This window comes from Mobula hypostoma, chromosome 4 (assembly GCF_963921235.1).
Source record: "Mobula hypostoma chromosome 4, sMobHyp1.1, whole genome shotgun sequence".
NCBI lineage: Eukaryota > Metazoa > Chordata > Chondrichthyes > Myliobatiformes > Myliobatidae > Mobula > Mobula hypostoma.
In genome coordinates this window covers 96,054,705-96,068,453 of record NC_086100.1, presented here as the reverse complement: position 1 = coordinate 96,068,453, position 13,749 = coordinate 96,054,705, and the positions used below count along the sequence as shown (strand labels likewise).

Here is a 13,749-nt window from a genome sequence, read left to right as displayed (position 1 = left end):
TGGAGCGAGGGTCGGCAATGCTCGGAGAAGGTCGACGGGAAACGAATGAACGGAACCGTGAGCTCCAATGTTGCGCATTAGACTGTTTCATGAGAATGGGCCCTTTTCCTTTTATGTTTCTTTGCTAACCTTGTAGTCAAATTAAGAATTGCAAAGCTCAATCGTTTAATCGCATATTGTGTACTGTTTGTTATTTCATGGTGCTGATTTGTAACAGGGTAACACATCACACGGCACCCACCCAAACAAGATTTAAGTTTGGCCAGGCTGGGGGCTGCCTTCCCCTAGATTAAGCCTCTAGTCGTACCAAGGGTTACAATTGTAGGGTATCGTTTGGGATTGATTTCGTTGGATGCTTTGTGATTGCCCTGAGCATTGGATAGTGGGGTAGATATTCGTACTCCGGATGAATTGTTAATTTGCCTATTAAGTACTGTTAAAGTTGCGATTGCGGGGCAGAGGTTTGATAAAATGGTGGGTGCAGCTCTCGTTTTAATGCAGACCAGTGCTGACATAGTGGTGGCTGGGGGCAGAGATTTCAAAGACAAGGTTTTATTGTTTCTGAGGAGTGAGGAGAAGGAGAGGTTGGATTTGGAATGTCTAATTAGTCTCCGTCCCCCAGTGAAGAGTACGAATTCTGAGTTAGTATCCGCCCTTACTTCTCTGGTGAATAAATGGGGAAAATGCCCAGGTCCAAAGTCCCAGCTATGGCAGGCTCCGCCTATTCTCTGGAATAACGCCCACCCCTAAAGGGGAGGAGGAGTCTGAGACTTGGGCGGAGCAGAGCTCTCATTTATTTGAGTGGCAGTGCTCTGATGATGTAAAGTGACAGAGATTGGTTGAGAGTTTGAATGGGCGGGCCGCTGACGTTGTGAGAGCTGTCAGGTTGAAATATCCAGTAGCGACAGCTGTCAATTATCTACAAGCACTGGACAATGCTTTTGGCCCAACAGGAAGCCAGTGGAGCTCTTGGCGGGGTTTCAGAACATGCATCAGGAGAAGGGGGATTACTTTTCTGCCTATATTATTAGGCTAGAGAGGCAGCTAAACTGCTTGCAGTGCAGAGGGGTCATTCAGGCACCTGAGCTGGATCAATTAAGAATGGACCAGATAGCCAGGGCCCAGTCCCAGGACCTGATAGCTTGGGGTCTCCAGCGGTCTTGTAAGATGCGCCCCCCTCCATCTTTTGTTGAGCTGATTAGAGAGGTGCGGGAAGAGGAGAACGCGGTGGAGGCGCAGGAGGCCTCTGTCAGCAGGGTACGGTCCTCGGTAGTAGTCCCCTGCAGGGAAGTGACCACAGATGGCCTACCCCCGGGGAGCGGTACGGGAGATCGTAGCAGAGTTGAGAATGGAAATGTCTCTGCTGTTATCAGTGGGTGTGACCCCCCCCCCATATGATGGAGCTGAAGAGGGTTGGATCCCTCAAGGGGATGAACAATGAGGAGGACTGTTGAGAGTGAGCCCCTGAGTACCTAAACACAGAGAGTCGTTGGGAAAACTTAGAGGAGACCCAGTGAGGGAAGGGCCTGGTGTCTCTGGGGGAACACGTTCCCAGCAATATAACAAGGAACTCCCAAAAGTGAAAGGCCCAATTCCTAAAGGCTTAGTGGGACCATGCTCCAGTGTGTTGCTACGGAGAGAGGGTATTTATGCTAAAACCATACTTGACACCGGATCGCAGGTCACGTTGTTGTACCGTTCATTTTACAACTAGTATCTGAAACATTTACCATTGACTCTATTCAGGGCACTGGAGATCTGGAGGCTTAGTGCTAGGAATTGAACAAAGTTGAACAAAGGAGACTATGGAGCCATGAGGGAGGAGCTGGCCAAAGTTGACTGGTCGGATATCCTAGCAGAAAAGACAGTGGAACAGCAATGGCAGGTATTCTTGGGAATAATGCACAAGGTGCAAAATCAGTTCATCCCCCGGAGAAGGAAGGATTCAAAGGGGGGAAGTGGCCACAGTGGAAAGGAAGTCAGAGATAGCATAGCATTAAAAAAGAAGTATAACAGAGCTAAGGTGAGTGGGAAGACGGATGATTGGGAAATTTTTAAGGAGTAACAGAACTTAACTAAAAAGGCTATACGGGGAGAAAAAATGAGGTATGAACGCAAGCTAGCAAGGAATATAAAGGAGGATAGCAAAAGTTTTTTTAGGTATGTGAAGAGAAGGAAGATAGTTAAGAACAATGTTGGGCCCTTGAAGAATGAATTGGGAGAAATTGTTATGGGAAACAGAGAAATGGCAGATGAATTTAATAAGTACTTTGGATCTGTCTTCACTGGGGAAGACACAAGCAATCTCCCAGATGTATGGATGGGCCAAGGACATAGGGTAACAGAGGAACTGAAACAGATTGACATTAGGAAGGAAACGGTGATGAGTAGACTGATGGGACTGAAGGCTAACAAATCCCCAGGTCCAGATGGTCTGCATCCTAGGATACTAAAGGAGGTGGTTCTGGAAATTGCGGATGCATTGGTGATCATTTTCCAATGTTCCTTAGATTCAGGATCAGTTCCTGAGGATTGGCGAATGGCTAATGTTATCCCACTTTTTAAGAAAGGAGGCAGGGAGAAAATAGAGAACTATCGCCCTGTTAGCCTAACATCAGTAGTGGGGAAGATGCTAGAGTCCATTATTAAAGATGAAATAGCGGCATATCTTGATAGCAGTGATAGGATTGGGCCGAGCCAGCATGGATTTACCAAGGGCAAATCATGCTTGACCAATCTATTGGAGTTTTTCGAGGATGTAACCAGGAAGATAGACGTGGGAGATCCAGTGGATGTGGTGTACCTTGACTTTCAGAAGGCATTTGATAAGGTACCACATAGGGGATTGGTGGGTAAAATCAGAGCTCATGGCATTGGGGGGAGGATATTGACATGGATAGAAAACTGGTTGGCAGATAGAAAGCAAAGGGTAGCAGTGAATGGGTGTTTCTCGGAATGGCAGGTGGTGACTAGCAGGGTGCCACAGGGCTCAGTATTGGGACCACAGCTGTTTACGATTTACATCAATGATTTAGAGGAAGGCATTGTGAATAACATTAAGTTTGCTGATGATACTAAGCTGGGTGGCAGTGTGACATGATGAGGATGTTAGGAGAATTCAAGATGACTTGGATAGGCTGGGTGAGTGGGCAGAAACTTGGCAGATGGCGTTTAATGTGAATAAGTGTGAGGTTATTCACTTTGGGAGCAAGAACATGAAGGCAGATTATTATCTGAACGGTGTGGAGTTAGGTAAGGGAGAAATACAAAAAGATCTAGGAGTACTTGTTCATCAGTCTCTGAAGATGAATGAGCAAGTGCAGCAGGCAGTGAAGAAGGCTAATGGAATGTTGGCCTTTATTACAAAGGGAATTGAGTACAAGAGCAAGGAAATCCTTTTGCATTTGTACAGGGCCCTGATGAGACCACACCTGGAGTATTGTGTGCAGTTTTGGTCTCCAGGGTTAAGGAAGGACATCCTGGCTGTGGAGGAGGTGCAGCGTAGGTTCACTAGGTTAATTCCTGGGATGTCCGGACGGTCTTACGCAGAGAGATTAGAGAGACTGGGCTTGTACACGCTGGAATTAAGGAGATTGAGGGGGGATCTGATTGAGACATACAAGATTATTAAGGGATTGGACAAGATAGAGACAGGAAATATGTTCCAGATGCTGGGAGAGTCCAGTACCAGAGGGCATGGTTTAAGAATAAGGGGTAGGTCATTTAGGACAGAGTTGAGGAGGAACTTTTTCTCCCAGAGAGTTGTGGAGGTGTGGAATGCGCTGCCTCAGAAGGCAGTGGAGGCCAATTCTCTGGATGCTTTCAAGAAGGAGCTAGATAGGTATCTTATGGATAGGGGAATCAAGGGTTATGGGGACAAGGCAGGAACCGGATATTGATAGTAGATGATCAGCCATGATCTCAGAATGGCGGTGCAGGCTCGGAGGGCCGAATGGTCTACTTCTGCACCTATTGTCTATTGTCTATAATTATGTGTATGACGGTTATTTGTCAGTGAAGTTGGAGTTCTTGAAAGCCGATGTGGGAGTGTCTGAGGTCCTTGATACATTAGTGCTGGTTTGTCCAGACCCCGTTGAGAAGGGCAGCGTTTCAATTCTGGTGGGGTCCAACACCCCTCTTGTGAGGAGGCTTATGGGGGCCTGCAAGGAGAAGGCTGGCGAGAGCTTTCTGGGTACATTGTTCGTGCACCCAGTGTTTCAGGCTGCTTTTGAGTAAGTGCGTGGCTGCATTGGGCCGGATACCGACTTTAGACAAGGGACTATGTGGTTCACCCAGTCGAAGCCAATGGTGGTATGGCCTCTTAGTAGATGCTCTGGAAGACCACGAGGGGGAGTTGGGATTTCTTGCTGGGGTACTAGTGAAGCCGGAATTGCAGAAGCTCTCGGTTGTACAGGTGAGCAGGATGGCAGTGACTGTCAGGAACACTATGAAGAGGGAGGTCACCTTCAGGCAGGGGATGCCCCTGGCGCATCTGTTCCTGGTGACGCAAATGTCTAGTGTCCCTGTGAGACAAGCCAGGGAGAAATTATTTGGAAAAAGAGGGAAAGTTGATGGGCTAAGATACTCTCCACCTTCCTGTCCCTTTCTTCCCCAAGGGGGGGTAACCACACAGGATCTGATTCAATGGGTGACTCACTTGCATAGCCTTTCACAAACCTCCGATAATAACTACAGAACTCGAGGATTGAGCACAGAGTGCTCACAATCTAGGGTCTTGGCCAAGTGGTCACTGCCTCTATTTTAGCTGGATTTGTAGCTGCTCCATCCCTTGAGACTATGTGCCCAACATAACTAACAGATGTTTGGCATATCTGGCACTTGTCCAGGGAAAGTTTTAATCCTTCAGCTTTCAGGCAGCCTAGCACCTTCAGCAGCCTCATTTCATGTTCTTCCAAGGTGGATCCAAATACTGAGGCCATCCAGGTACACCAATACCTCAAGCAAGTTCATATCCCCCACCATTTTCTTTATGACACACTGGAAGGTTGTAGGGGCTCCCGATATGCCCTGGCATCCCGACATCCTTTCGAACTGGGAAAATCCCAGGGGACGTATAAGTGCCGTCTTCTCTTCATCAGCCTCACTCATGGGGATCTGGCAATATCAAACACCTCAAGTCCAGCACACTGAACCACTTCGCACCACTCAGACAGGTCAATCCTTGGGACTGCATACTGGTCAGAGACAGTGCGCCTGTTCAGAGTCCTATAGTCAACTTGCAGCAGTGTTTGGGTTATGCCTAGAAATAATGGGGGCTTTGGAACGTGGGCTATCCAATGAGAGGCATGTTGTTCTTTCTTGTGGGTTTGGGAGCAGTGATTTCACGGTCTTTTGTTAAAGAGAGATGAAGAGAGAAGATGCAAATAGAGAGAGTTGGTAGACCACCAGAGTGGACCTGGAGGGTCCAAGGGTCGGCTATCGTTTCTGAGGAGGGAGGTGGGGAACAAATGAATGGAACTGTGAGCTCCAATGTTGCGCATTAGACAGTTTCATGAGAACGGGCCCTTTTCCTTTTTGTTTCTTTACTAATCATATAGTCAAATTAAGAATTATAAAGCTCAATCATTTAATCACATATTGTGTACTGTTTGTTATTTCGTGATGCTGATTTGTAACAAGGTAACACATCACGCATCATCCACTCAAACAAGATTTCCTAAGTTTGCCTGGGCTGGGGGCTGTCTTCCCCTAGATTAAGCCGCTAGTCATACTGAGGTACAAAGTTAAAATCCAAGTCTACAGGCTTAGCTAACTAACCATCATGTTGCATTCACTCACTTCTATTAAGAGGCAACTGAACTTATTATAACAATAGAGTGGTTGATATCATTTACTTGGACTTTCAGAAGGCTTTTGACAAGGTATCCCATCAAATTGTAGGATGTAGGGATTCAGGGTAAGGTGTCCGAATGAGTGCAGAATTGGCGCAAAAACAGAAAACATTGAGTTATGGTGGATGATTTTCACATCTAGATGATGTTAAAAGTTGGGTTCCACAGGGATTGGTTTTGGGGCTGCTGCTGTTTTTAATCTACCTTAATGATTTGGATAAGCACATAACAAATAATCTAGTAAAGTTTGCTGATGACAGAAAATTAGAGGGATGGGCTGATAACATTGAGGCAGCAGAATCAATACAGTTAAGCCTAAACAAAATCCAGGTGGGGGCAGATAAACAACAGATGAAATTTAATGTCAGTAAATGTAAAATATTACATAAGGAAGTATCAATATTACATATAGATATACACTGGGGGGTCTTGAGTTAGAAAGTACACTGCATGAGAAAGATTTGGACTTCCTGGTAGATTCATCACCATCAACATCTAGACAATGCACATAAGCGATTAGGAAGGCTGACAGGATGTTGGGTATGTAATCCATTCAGTGGAGTTCAGGTCTGGAGAGATTAGGAAGGCTGACAGAATGTTGGGTATGTAATCCACTCAGTGGAGTTCAGGTCTGGAGAGATTAGGAAGGCTGACAGGATGTTGGGTATGTAATCCACCCAGTGGAGTTCAGGTCTAGAGAGATTAGGAAGGCTGACAGAATGTTGGGTATGTAATCCACCCAGTGGAGTTCAGGTTTAGAGAGATTAGGAAGGCTGACAGAATGTTGGGTATGTAATCCACTCAGTGGAGTTCAGGTCTGGAGAGATTAGGAAGGCTGACAGAATGTTGGGTATGTAATCCACTCAGTGGAGTTCAGGTCTGGAGAGATTAGGAAGGCTGACAGAATGTTGGGTATGTAATCCACCCAGTGGAGTTCAGGTCTGGAGACACTCTTGTTAAGCTGTATAATGTGCTTGTGAGGCCACACCTTGAGTACTGGGTATAATTTCTGTCTCCATATTGTGTGAGGGATGTGAAGGCGTTGGAGACTGTCCAGAGAAGGGTGATGAGACTCATTCCAGGTCTGCAGGATATGAACTGTGAAGAAAGATTGAAATAATTAAATCTTTTTAGCCTGAATAGATGTAGAATGAGAGGAGACATGATAGAAGAAGTGTTCAAAATCATTAAGGGTATAAGTAAAGTGGATGCCAGCTGCTCCTTCAAAATTAATCCATCAATGAGGACATGGGGCCATAGGAGGAAACTGGTTAAAGGGAGAATTATGACTAAAATGAGGAAGTATTTCTTTACACAGTGAGTTGTGGACATGGAACAAAGTATCTAGTTGTGTAGTTGAGAGTAGTACCTTAGAGACTTTCAAATCTAAACTCGATAGTTATTTCAACACACTATGTGAATAGGAATTTGGCAAGCTTTGTTGGGCTGCATGGACTGTTTTGTCAGAATTTATCATGATTTTACACAATGTGTGATTGGGACCAGCGAGTCACAGAAGGACACGAGGAAAGGGGAAATTCCACAGTGAATGCAGTTGAATAAAGGCAAGCATGAGGTGGTTTCATTTGGATCTGAGATGTAACAATCTGAATATTTTAAACGGTGTGGATCAGTGTAGAGATTAGTTGTCTATGTACACTAGATCTCTCAAATGTCAGTGAATGGGTATCAACTGTAATCTGAAAAGTGACTGAAAATAAGAAAAAGGGTATTTACACAAAACCTGTCAGACCCCGGTATGAGAACAAGTTTAACTTTGAACACTGATAATCAGGAACGATGTACTGATTTTAGTGGCTTACCAAACTTGTACCAGGATCTAAAGGTATAAATTTAAACTTGGCTTTGTCTCCTTGGCTGAATGGCAATTAGATGAGACCAATAACATTGAAATCGCCAGTACTTCAGTGAAGATAATCAAACTGACAGTTCACCTTAAATACCTTGGATATTTCATTCAGTGTGAGTTATCACAGGCACAATTTGTTTCAATATTAAAGTCCAACTCTATCTTTTTTCCCCCCATCTCTGTTCTGTTTTATTATGATTTGGTCCAGGATGAAATGCACAATGATAGTGAGTAACAGTGCACTGTATGAGAATGTTGTTATCTTTATAGTAATGAAGATAAATCTGTGTTTAGGTGGGAGTACATGGGATTCGAATAGAGTTTGTGAATGAGAAGGGGGCAAAACGCACAGCAACGTACCTACCAGAGGTGGCCAAGGAGCAGGGTAGGTGTGAGCAACAGCTTGGTAATCTGTTCTTGTACTCTGCGTTTCAGTAGGGAGTTGTTAAGAACATGAGTAATAACTGTCAATTCAATAGTGTAAAAGATTTCATGGTTTAACCTGGATGTGGCATGCAAAAGTTTGGGCACCCCTGGTCAAAATTTCTGTTACTGTGAATAGTTAAGTGAGTAGAAGATGAACTGATCGCCAAAAGTCATAAAGTTAAAGATGAAACATTCTTTTCACCATTTTAAGCAAGATTAGTGTATCATTTTTGTTTTGTACAATTTTAGAGTGGGGAAAAAAAGGAAAGGAGCTCTATGCAAAAGTTTGGGCACCCCAAGAGATTTGAGCTCTCAGATAACTTTTACCAAGGTCTCAGACCTTAATTAGCTTGTTAGGGCTGTGGCTTGTTCACAGTCATCGTTAGGAAAGGCCAGGTGATGCAAATTTCAAAACTTTATAAATACCCTGACTGCTCAAAACTTGCCCTAACTATCAGCAGCCTCTAAGCAGCTGCCTAGCACTCTGAAAATTAAAATAAATGATGCCCTCAAAGCAGGAGAAGGGTATAAGAAGATAACAAAGTGTTTTCAAGTAGCCGTTTCCTCAGTTCGTAATGTAATTAAGAAATGACAGTTAACAGGAACGGTGGAGGTCAACTTGAGGTCTGGAAGACCAAGAAAACTTTCTGAGAGAACTGCTCGTTGGATTGCTAGAAAGGCAAATCAAAACCCCTGTCTGACTGCAAAAGACCTTCAGGAAGATTTAGCAGACTCTGGAGTGGTGGTGCACAGTTCTACTGTGCAGTGACACCTGCACAAATATGATCTTCATGGAAGAGTCACCAGAAGAAAACCTTCCCTGCGTCCTCGCCACAAAATTCAGCGTCAGAAGTTTGTAAAGGAACATCTAAACAATCCTGATGCATTTTGGAAACAGGTCCTGTGGACTGATGAAGTTAAAATAGAACTTTTTGGCCGCAATGAGCAAAGGTATACTTGGAGAAAAAAGGATGCAGAATTTCATGAAAAGAACACCTCTCCAACTGTTAAGCATGGGAGTGGATCGATCATGCTTTGGGCTTGTATTGCAGCCAGTGGCATGGGGAACATTTCACTGGTAGAGGGAAGAATGAATTCAATTAAATACCAGCAAATTCTGGAAGCAAACATCATACCATCTGAAAAAAAAGCTGAAGATGAAAAGAGGATGGCTTCTACAACAGGATAATAATCCTAAACACACCTCAAAATCCACAATGGACTACCTCAAGAGGCGCAAGCTGTAGGTTTTGCCATGGCCCTCACAGTCCCCCGACCTAAACATCATCGAAAATCTGTGGATAGACCTCAAAAGAGCAGTGCATGCAAAATGGCCCAAGAATCTTACAGAACTAGAAGCCTTTTGCAAGGAAGAATGGGCGAAAATCCTCCAAACAAGAATTGAATGTCTCTTAGCTGGCTACAGAAGGTGTTTACAAGCTGTGATACATGTCAAAGGGGGTGTTACTAAGTACTGACCATGCAGGGTGCCCAAACTTTTGCTTTGGGCCCTTTTCCTTTTTTGTTATTTTGAAACTGTAAAAGATGGAAATAAAAAAAATAATCTTGCTTAGAATATTAAGGAAATGTGTTATCTTTAACTTTATGCCTTTTGGAAATCAGGTCACCTTTTACTCGCTTAGCTAGTCACAGTAACAGAAATTTTGACCAAGGGTGCCCAAACTTTTCCATGCCACTGTATATTAAATGCAGCTTTAACTTTCTCTCAGAAAATGCAGGAAACCCTCAGCAGATCAGGCTGCATCTTTGGAAAGAGACACAGTTGATGTCCCTTTAGAACAGATGAACATGTTTTGCCAAGAGTTTCCATTTTAAATGTAAACTCGGTTTCTGTTTCAGCAGATGCTGCCTGACCTGCTGAATGTTCCCACCATTTTCTGTTTTTGTTTCCTATTTCCAGCATAGGCAGTTGTTTTATTTTTTAATTTTCATTTAATTTTCCAACATCATCTTGTCCATAAACATTTTTGACACATTATTTTGTAGTTTATGGAGCCTGCCTAAAGTTAATCTAGTTGCAAGGAAAACACTTCCAGGTAATTTTTTCCTGCGACAATTACTTCTCCTTTCTAGATTTGGTGACGTAACTTGGGACCTCGGGGCTGTTTGCTGGAGAACTAGTGCAGCTGAACCATGGTTATTAACTTGTACCAAGGTGTGGATGTATCTCTAAGTTTTGTTTGTGCATATTTCTGATTTTGTGTTGCAGACTGGGACCAGATTCAAACTATAGACTCTCTTCTGCGTAAAGGAGGTTACAAAGCTCCCATCACAAATGAATTCAGGAAAGCAATCAAGCTCACCAGGTGAGTAACAGTGAAGCCATCTCTGAAATTTGTATGGTGGTTAGATCCTATAGTGATGTTAGCTGCCAAAAGCCAGATTATCCCCAGGAAGGGAGATTGGGAGTAGGGGAGTCACCTGTGTGGAGAAACTTGATAGAAACATAAAAAATAGGTGCAGGAGTAGGCCATTTGGCCCTTCGAGCCTGCACCGCTATTCAGTATGATCATGGCTGATCATCCAACTCAGAACCCTGTACCAGCCTTCTCTCCATACTCCCTGATCCCTTTAGCCACAAGGGCCATATCTAACTTCCTCTTAAATATAGCCAATGAACTGGCTTCAACTGTTTCCTGTGGCAGAGAATTCCACAGATTCACCACTCTCTGTGTGAATAAGTTTTTCCTCATCTTGGTCCTAAAAGGCTTCCCCTTTATCCTCAAACTGTGACCCCTCGTTCTGGACTTCCCCAACATCGGGAACAATCTTCCTGCATCTAGCCTGTCCAATCCCTTTAGAGTTTTATACGTTTCAATCAGATCCCCCCTCAATCTACTAAATTCCAGAGAGTACAAGCCTAGTCGATCCAGTCTTTCATCATATGAAAGTCCTGCCATCCCAGGAATCAATCTGGTGAACCTTCTTTGTACTCCCTCTATGGCAAGAATGTCTTTCCTCAGATTAGGGGACCAAAACTGCACACAATACTCCAGGTGTGGTCTCACCAAGGCCTTGTACAACTGCAGTAGTACCTCCCTGCTCCTGTACTCGAATCCTCTTGCTATGAATGCCAGCATACCATTCGCCTTTCTCACCGCCTGCTGTACCTGCATGTCCACTTTCAATGACTGATGTAGAAAAGGCAAGAAGAGGAAAATTGTTTTGCTATAGCTGAATTGACCTGGTTTCTCTCTCTGAAGGTATTTGATCCACTGAGCACTTCCTGCATTTATTTAACCTGCTGAGCACTTCCTGTATCTTCTGTAATTGTTTGCAGCATGTAAAGTATTTTGCTTTTCTAAGATTGCATACTAATTTGAAGTGCAATCAGATGTCCATTTATAGAAAAGCACAAGATGATGTAGGCACACAGTATATAGATCTGACATTTTTCTAACCCTCACAGAACTGTTTGCCACTGATGTATGTGGGATTCTTCACTGCCAGCTGTATGAATGGCCTGAGACACAGTATACAGATCTGACATTTTTCTAACTGTCACAGAACTGTTGGCCAGTAGTGTATGTGGGACTCTTCACTGCTAGCTGTATAAATGGCCTGAGAAGGTAGTGTCCACATAATACTGTTCCAACTTGACACCGTCTTGGGAAGCACTCGGAAAATGCAGGAATGAAGAGTGAGACTTGGATTTATATAGCACAGTTCTTCATTTAAAGATGCGCTAAAACACTACCCAGCAAATGCGCTAAAACACCACCCAGTAAATATTATTAATTTGAGTGCGGATACTTATAATGAAGAAAAGTGGGATCCCTAAACACCAATGTGGTAAGTAACCAAAGAGTCAGAGGTATTCCTTGAAGATGTGAAAATTTCCTGTTGTCTTAATATTGGAATGGAAAGCTTTACCATGGATGACGTGGGTGAGATGGTGCCTTACCTTGCTGCCTCAAGTTGTCTGGTGCAGAACTTCCTCATTGCCCACACTTCAGCATATGAACACCGGGCCTGAATAACTCAGGGTGAATACATCCAGAACTAGAGTGAGCTGGGTGTCAGGTGGTTTCATAGAGCAGAGCACTCTTTGATAGATATAACATGGTTGTTATGTATCCATGGGCAAGAACGATAATGATCAAACATTTTTATGTCATGTTAGAAATGGTACACATTGAGTAAATTAGTGTGGGAGCTATGAACCAGGTCCCGGAGATGAAAGACGTGCACTCAAAAGCCCGCGTCCCAAAGAAAGTACCTTGTGCACGTAGGAGGCCCAATTGATTTACCACGTGATCGATTGGCCACACGCGCACTCGCCACATTCTTGCAATCAATCTGATACAATATATGCCTCCCCCATAGATGGAACAGCAGAAGGAGGGAATGAGTGAAGGGAAGCTGAGAAAAATGATTGAATGTCAATTCAGTTTAGTGGCAGTTAGTTGGCTGGCGCACCCTTGTGGTTGTATCCGGCATTTAACTATGCCAGACAGCACTGCAGCGGGGCACCTTCCCTCTCTTGCACCCTCCTGGTTAGCTGTTGTCAAGCAGTGGACTGTGAATCTCCTCCTGATGAAGTGTCCTTTGGTACATCTTCCGGGACACTGGCTTCGGCAGCAGAGGATGCTTCTATAGCTTCCCGTCAGTTTGCTGGTGCATATGATCCAAATGTCACCTAACAATTCATCTGTCTGACCTTAACTGAAGCTCTGTTACTTGAGCATGATAATGCCAGATGTCAGCCGGTAGCCCATTTTCTTCCAGTGTGGTGCGTGTGTAGACTGCCTCTGGCACCAAACAATCACAGCCTTTGTATTTTTGTTTTGCTGTAAATTTGCTCCTGGATGGCAGGCTGTATCACATTTGCTCTCTGTAGTCAGTCAAGTTCTTACTCTACGTTTGGGCCCCACTGCAGACGGCACTGAGCGGGCCTTGTAAAACTTCGGCTGACAGTTCTCCTTAATCTTGAACTTTACTTCAGGACCACTGCATTGATTGAAGGTGTCAGCTCGGAAAATCTACTGATGCTTTTGTAATTTTGGAATCTGGTGTAAGGATAAGCCCCATATCCGGCTCAAATGTAATGGGCTGGTTTTCTACTGAGAGTGTAACCAAGTAAGGAAGCTGGTTTCGGTGGCCTGTGTCATGGGTTGGTTTGGAAAATTGTGCCCACTTCTTCACTTCGGCTTCTCCGTTTGTGGAGTTGATGGTTGAATCCTGCAGTTTTCTCATGGCACGTTGCTTAGCAAAGCACACCTTCTCAAGGTTCCCTACCTTCTGACATAACCGGCAGACTGTCTTATGATGCCCAGTGGTCTGATTGCAAGCATGACGTTCCCCACAATGTTGGCATCTCTGTGGAGACTAGGCTGTGGGTCAGTACCCTTTGCAAGCATTGATGTTTTCAGGAGGGGGCTGAATTTACGTAAAGCTTCTCTACTGCCTTCCGGCGGCAATCTATGGAGTATGCTTTGTCCCAGGACAGAGCGTGCTTTTCAGACAGGAGGCTCTCCTATGTCCTCCCATCTTGGACTCTAACAATCAGCTCTTGAATAACCATCACTTCTTTGAATTTCCTTAGTGGGGTATGTTTGTACTTACATTTCTGTACCACTA

The 13,749-nt window shown here is 44.2% G+C and overlaps 1 protein-coding gene across 3 annotated transcripts in view; it reads left to right on the top strand.

The window, feature by feature from the left end:
* The window catches only part of LOC134345479 (AMMECR1-like protein), a 98,395-nt gene that overhangs the window by 80,385 nt on the left and 4,261 nt on the right, over positions 1–13,749 (top strand). For all 3 annotated transcript variants that reach the window (XM_063046201.1, XM_063046202.1, XM_063046203.1), the window contains 2 exons: positions 8,017–8,107; positions 10,379–10,475. In XM_063046201.1, the coding sequence (XP_062902271.1) occupies positions 8,017–8,107; positions 10,379–10,475 (188 nt within the window). The remainder of the gene's footprint in view (positions 1–8,016; positions 8,108–10,378; positions 10,476–13,749) is intronic.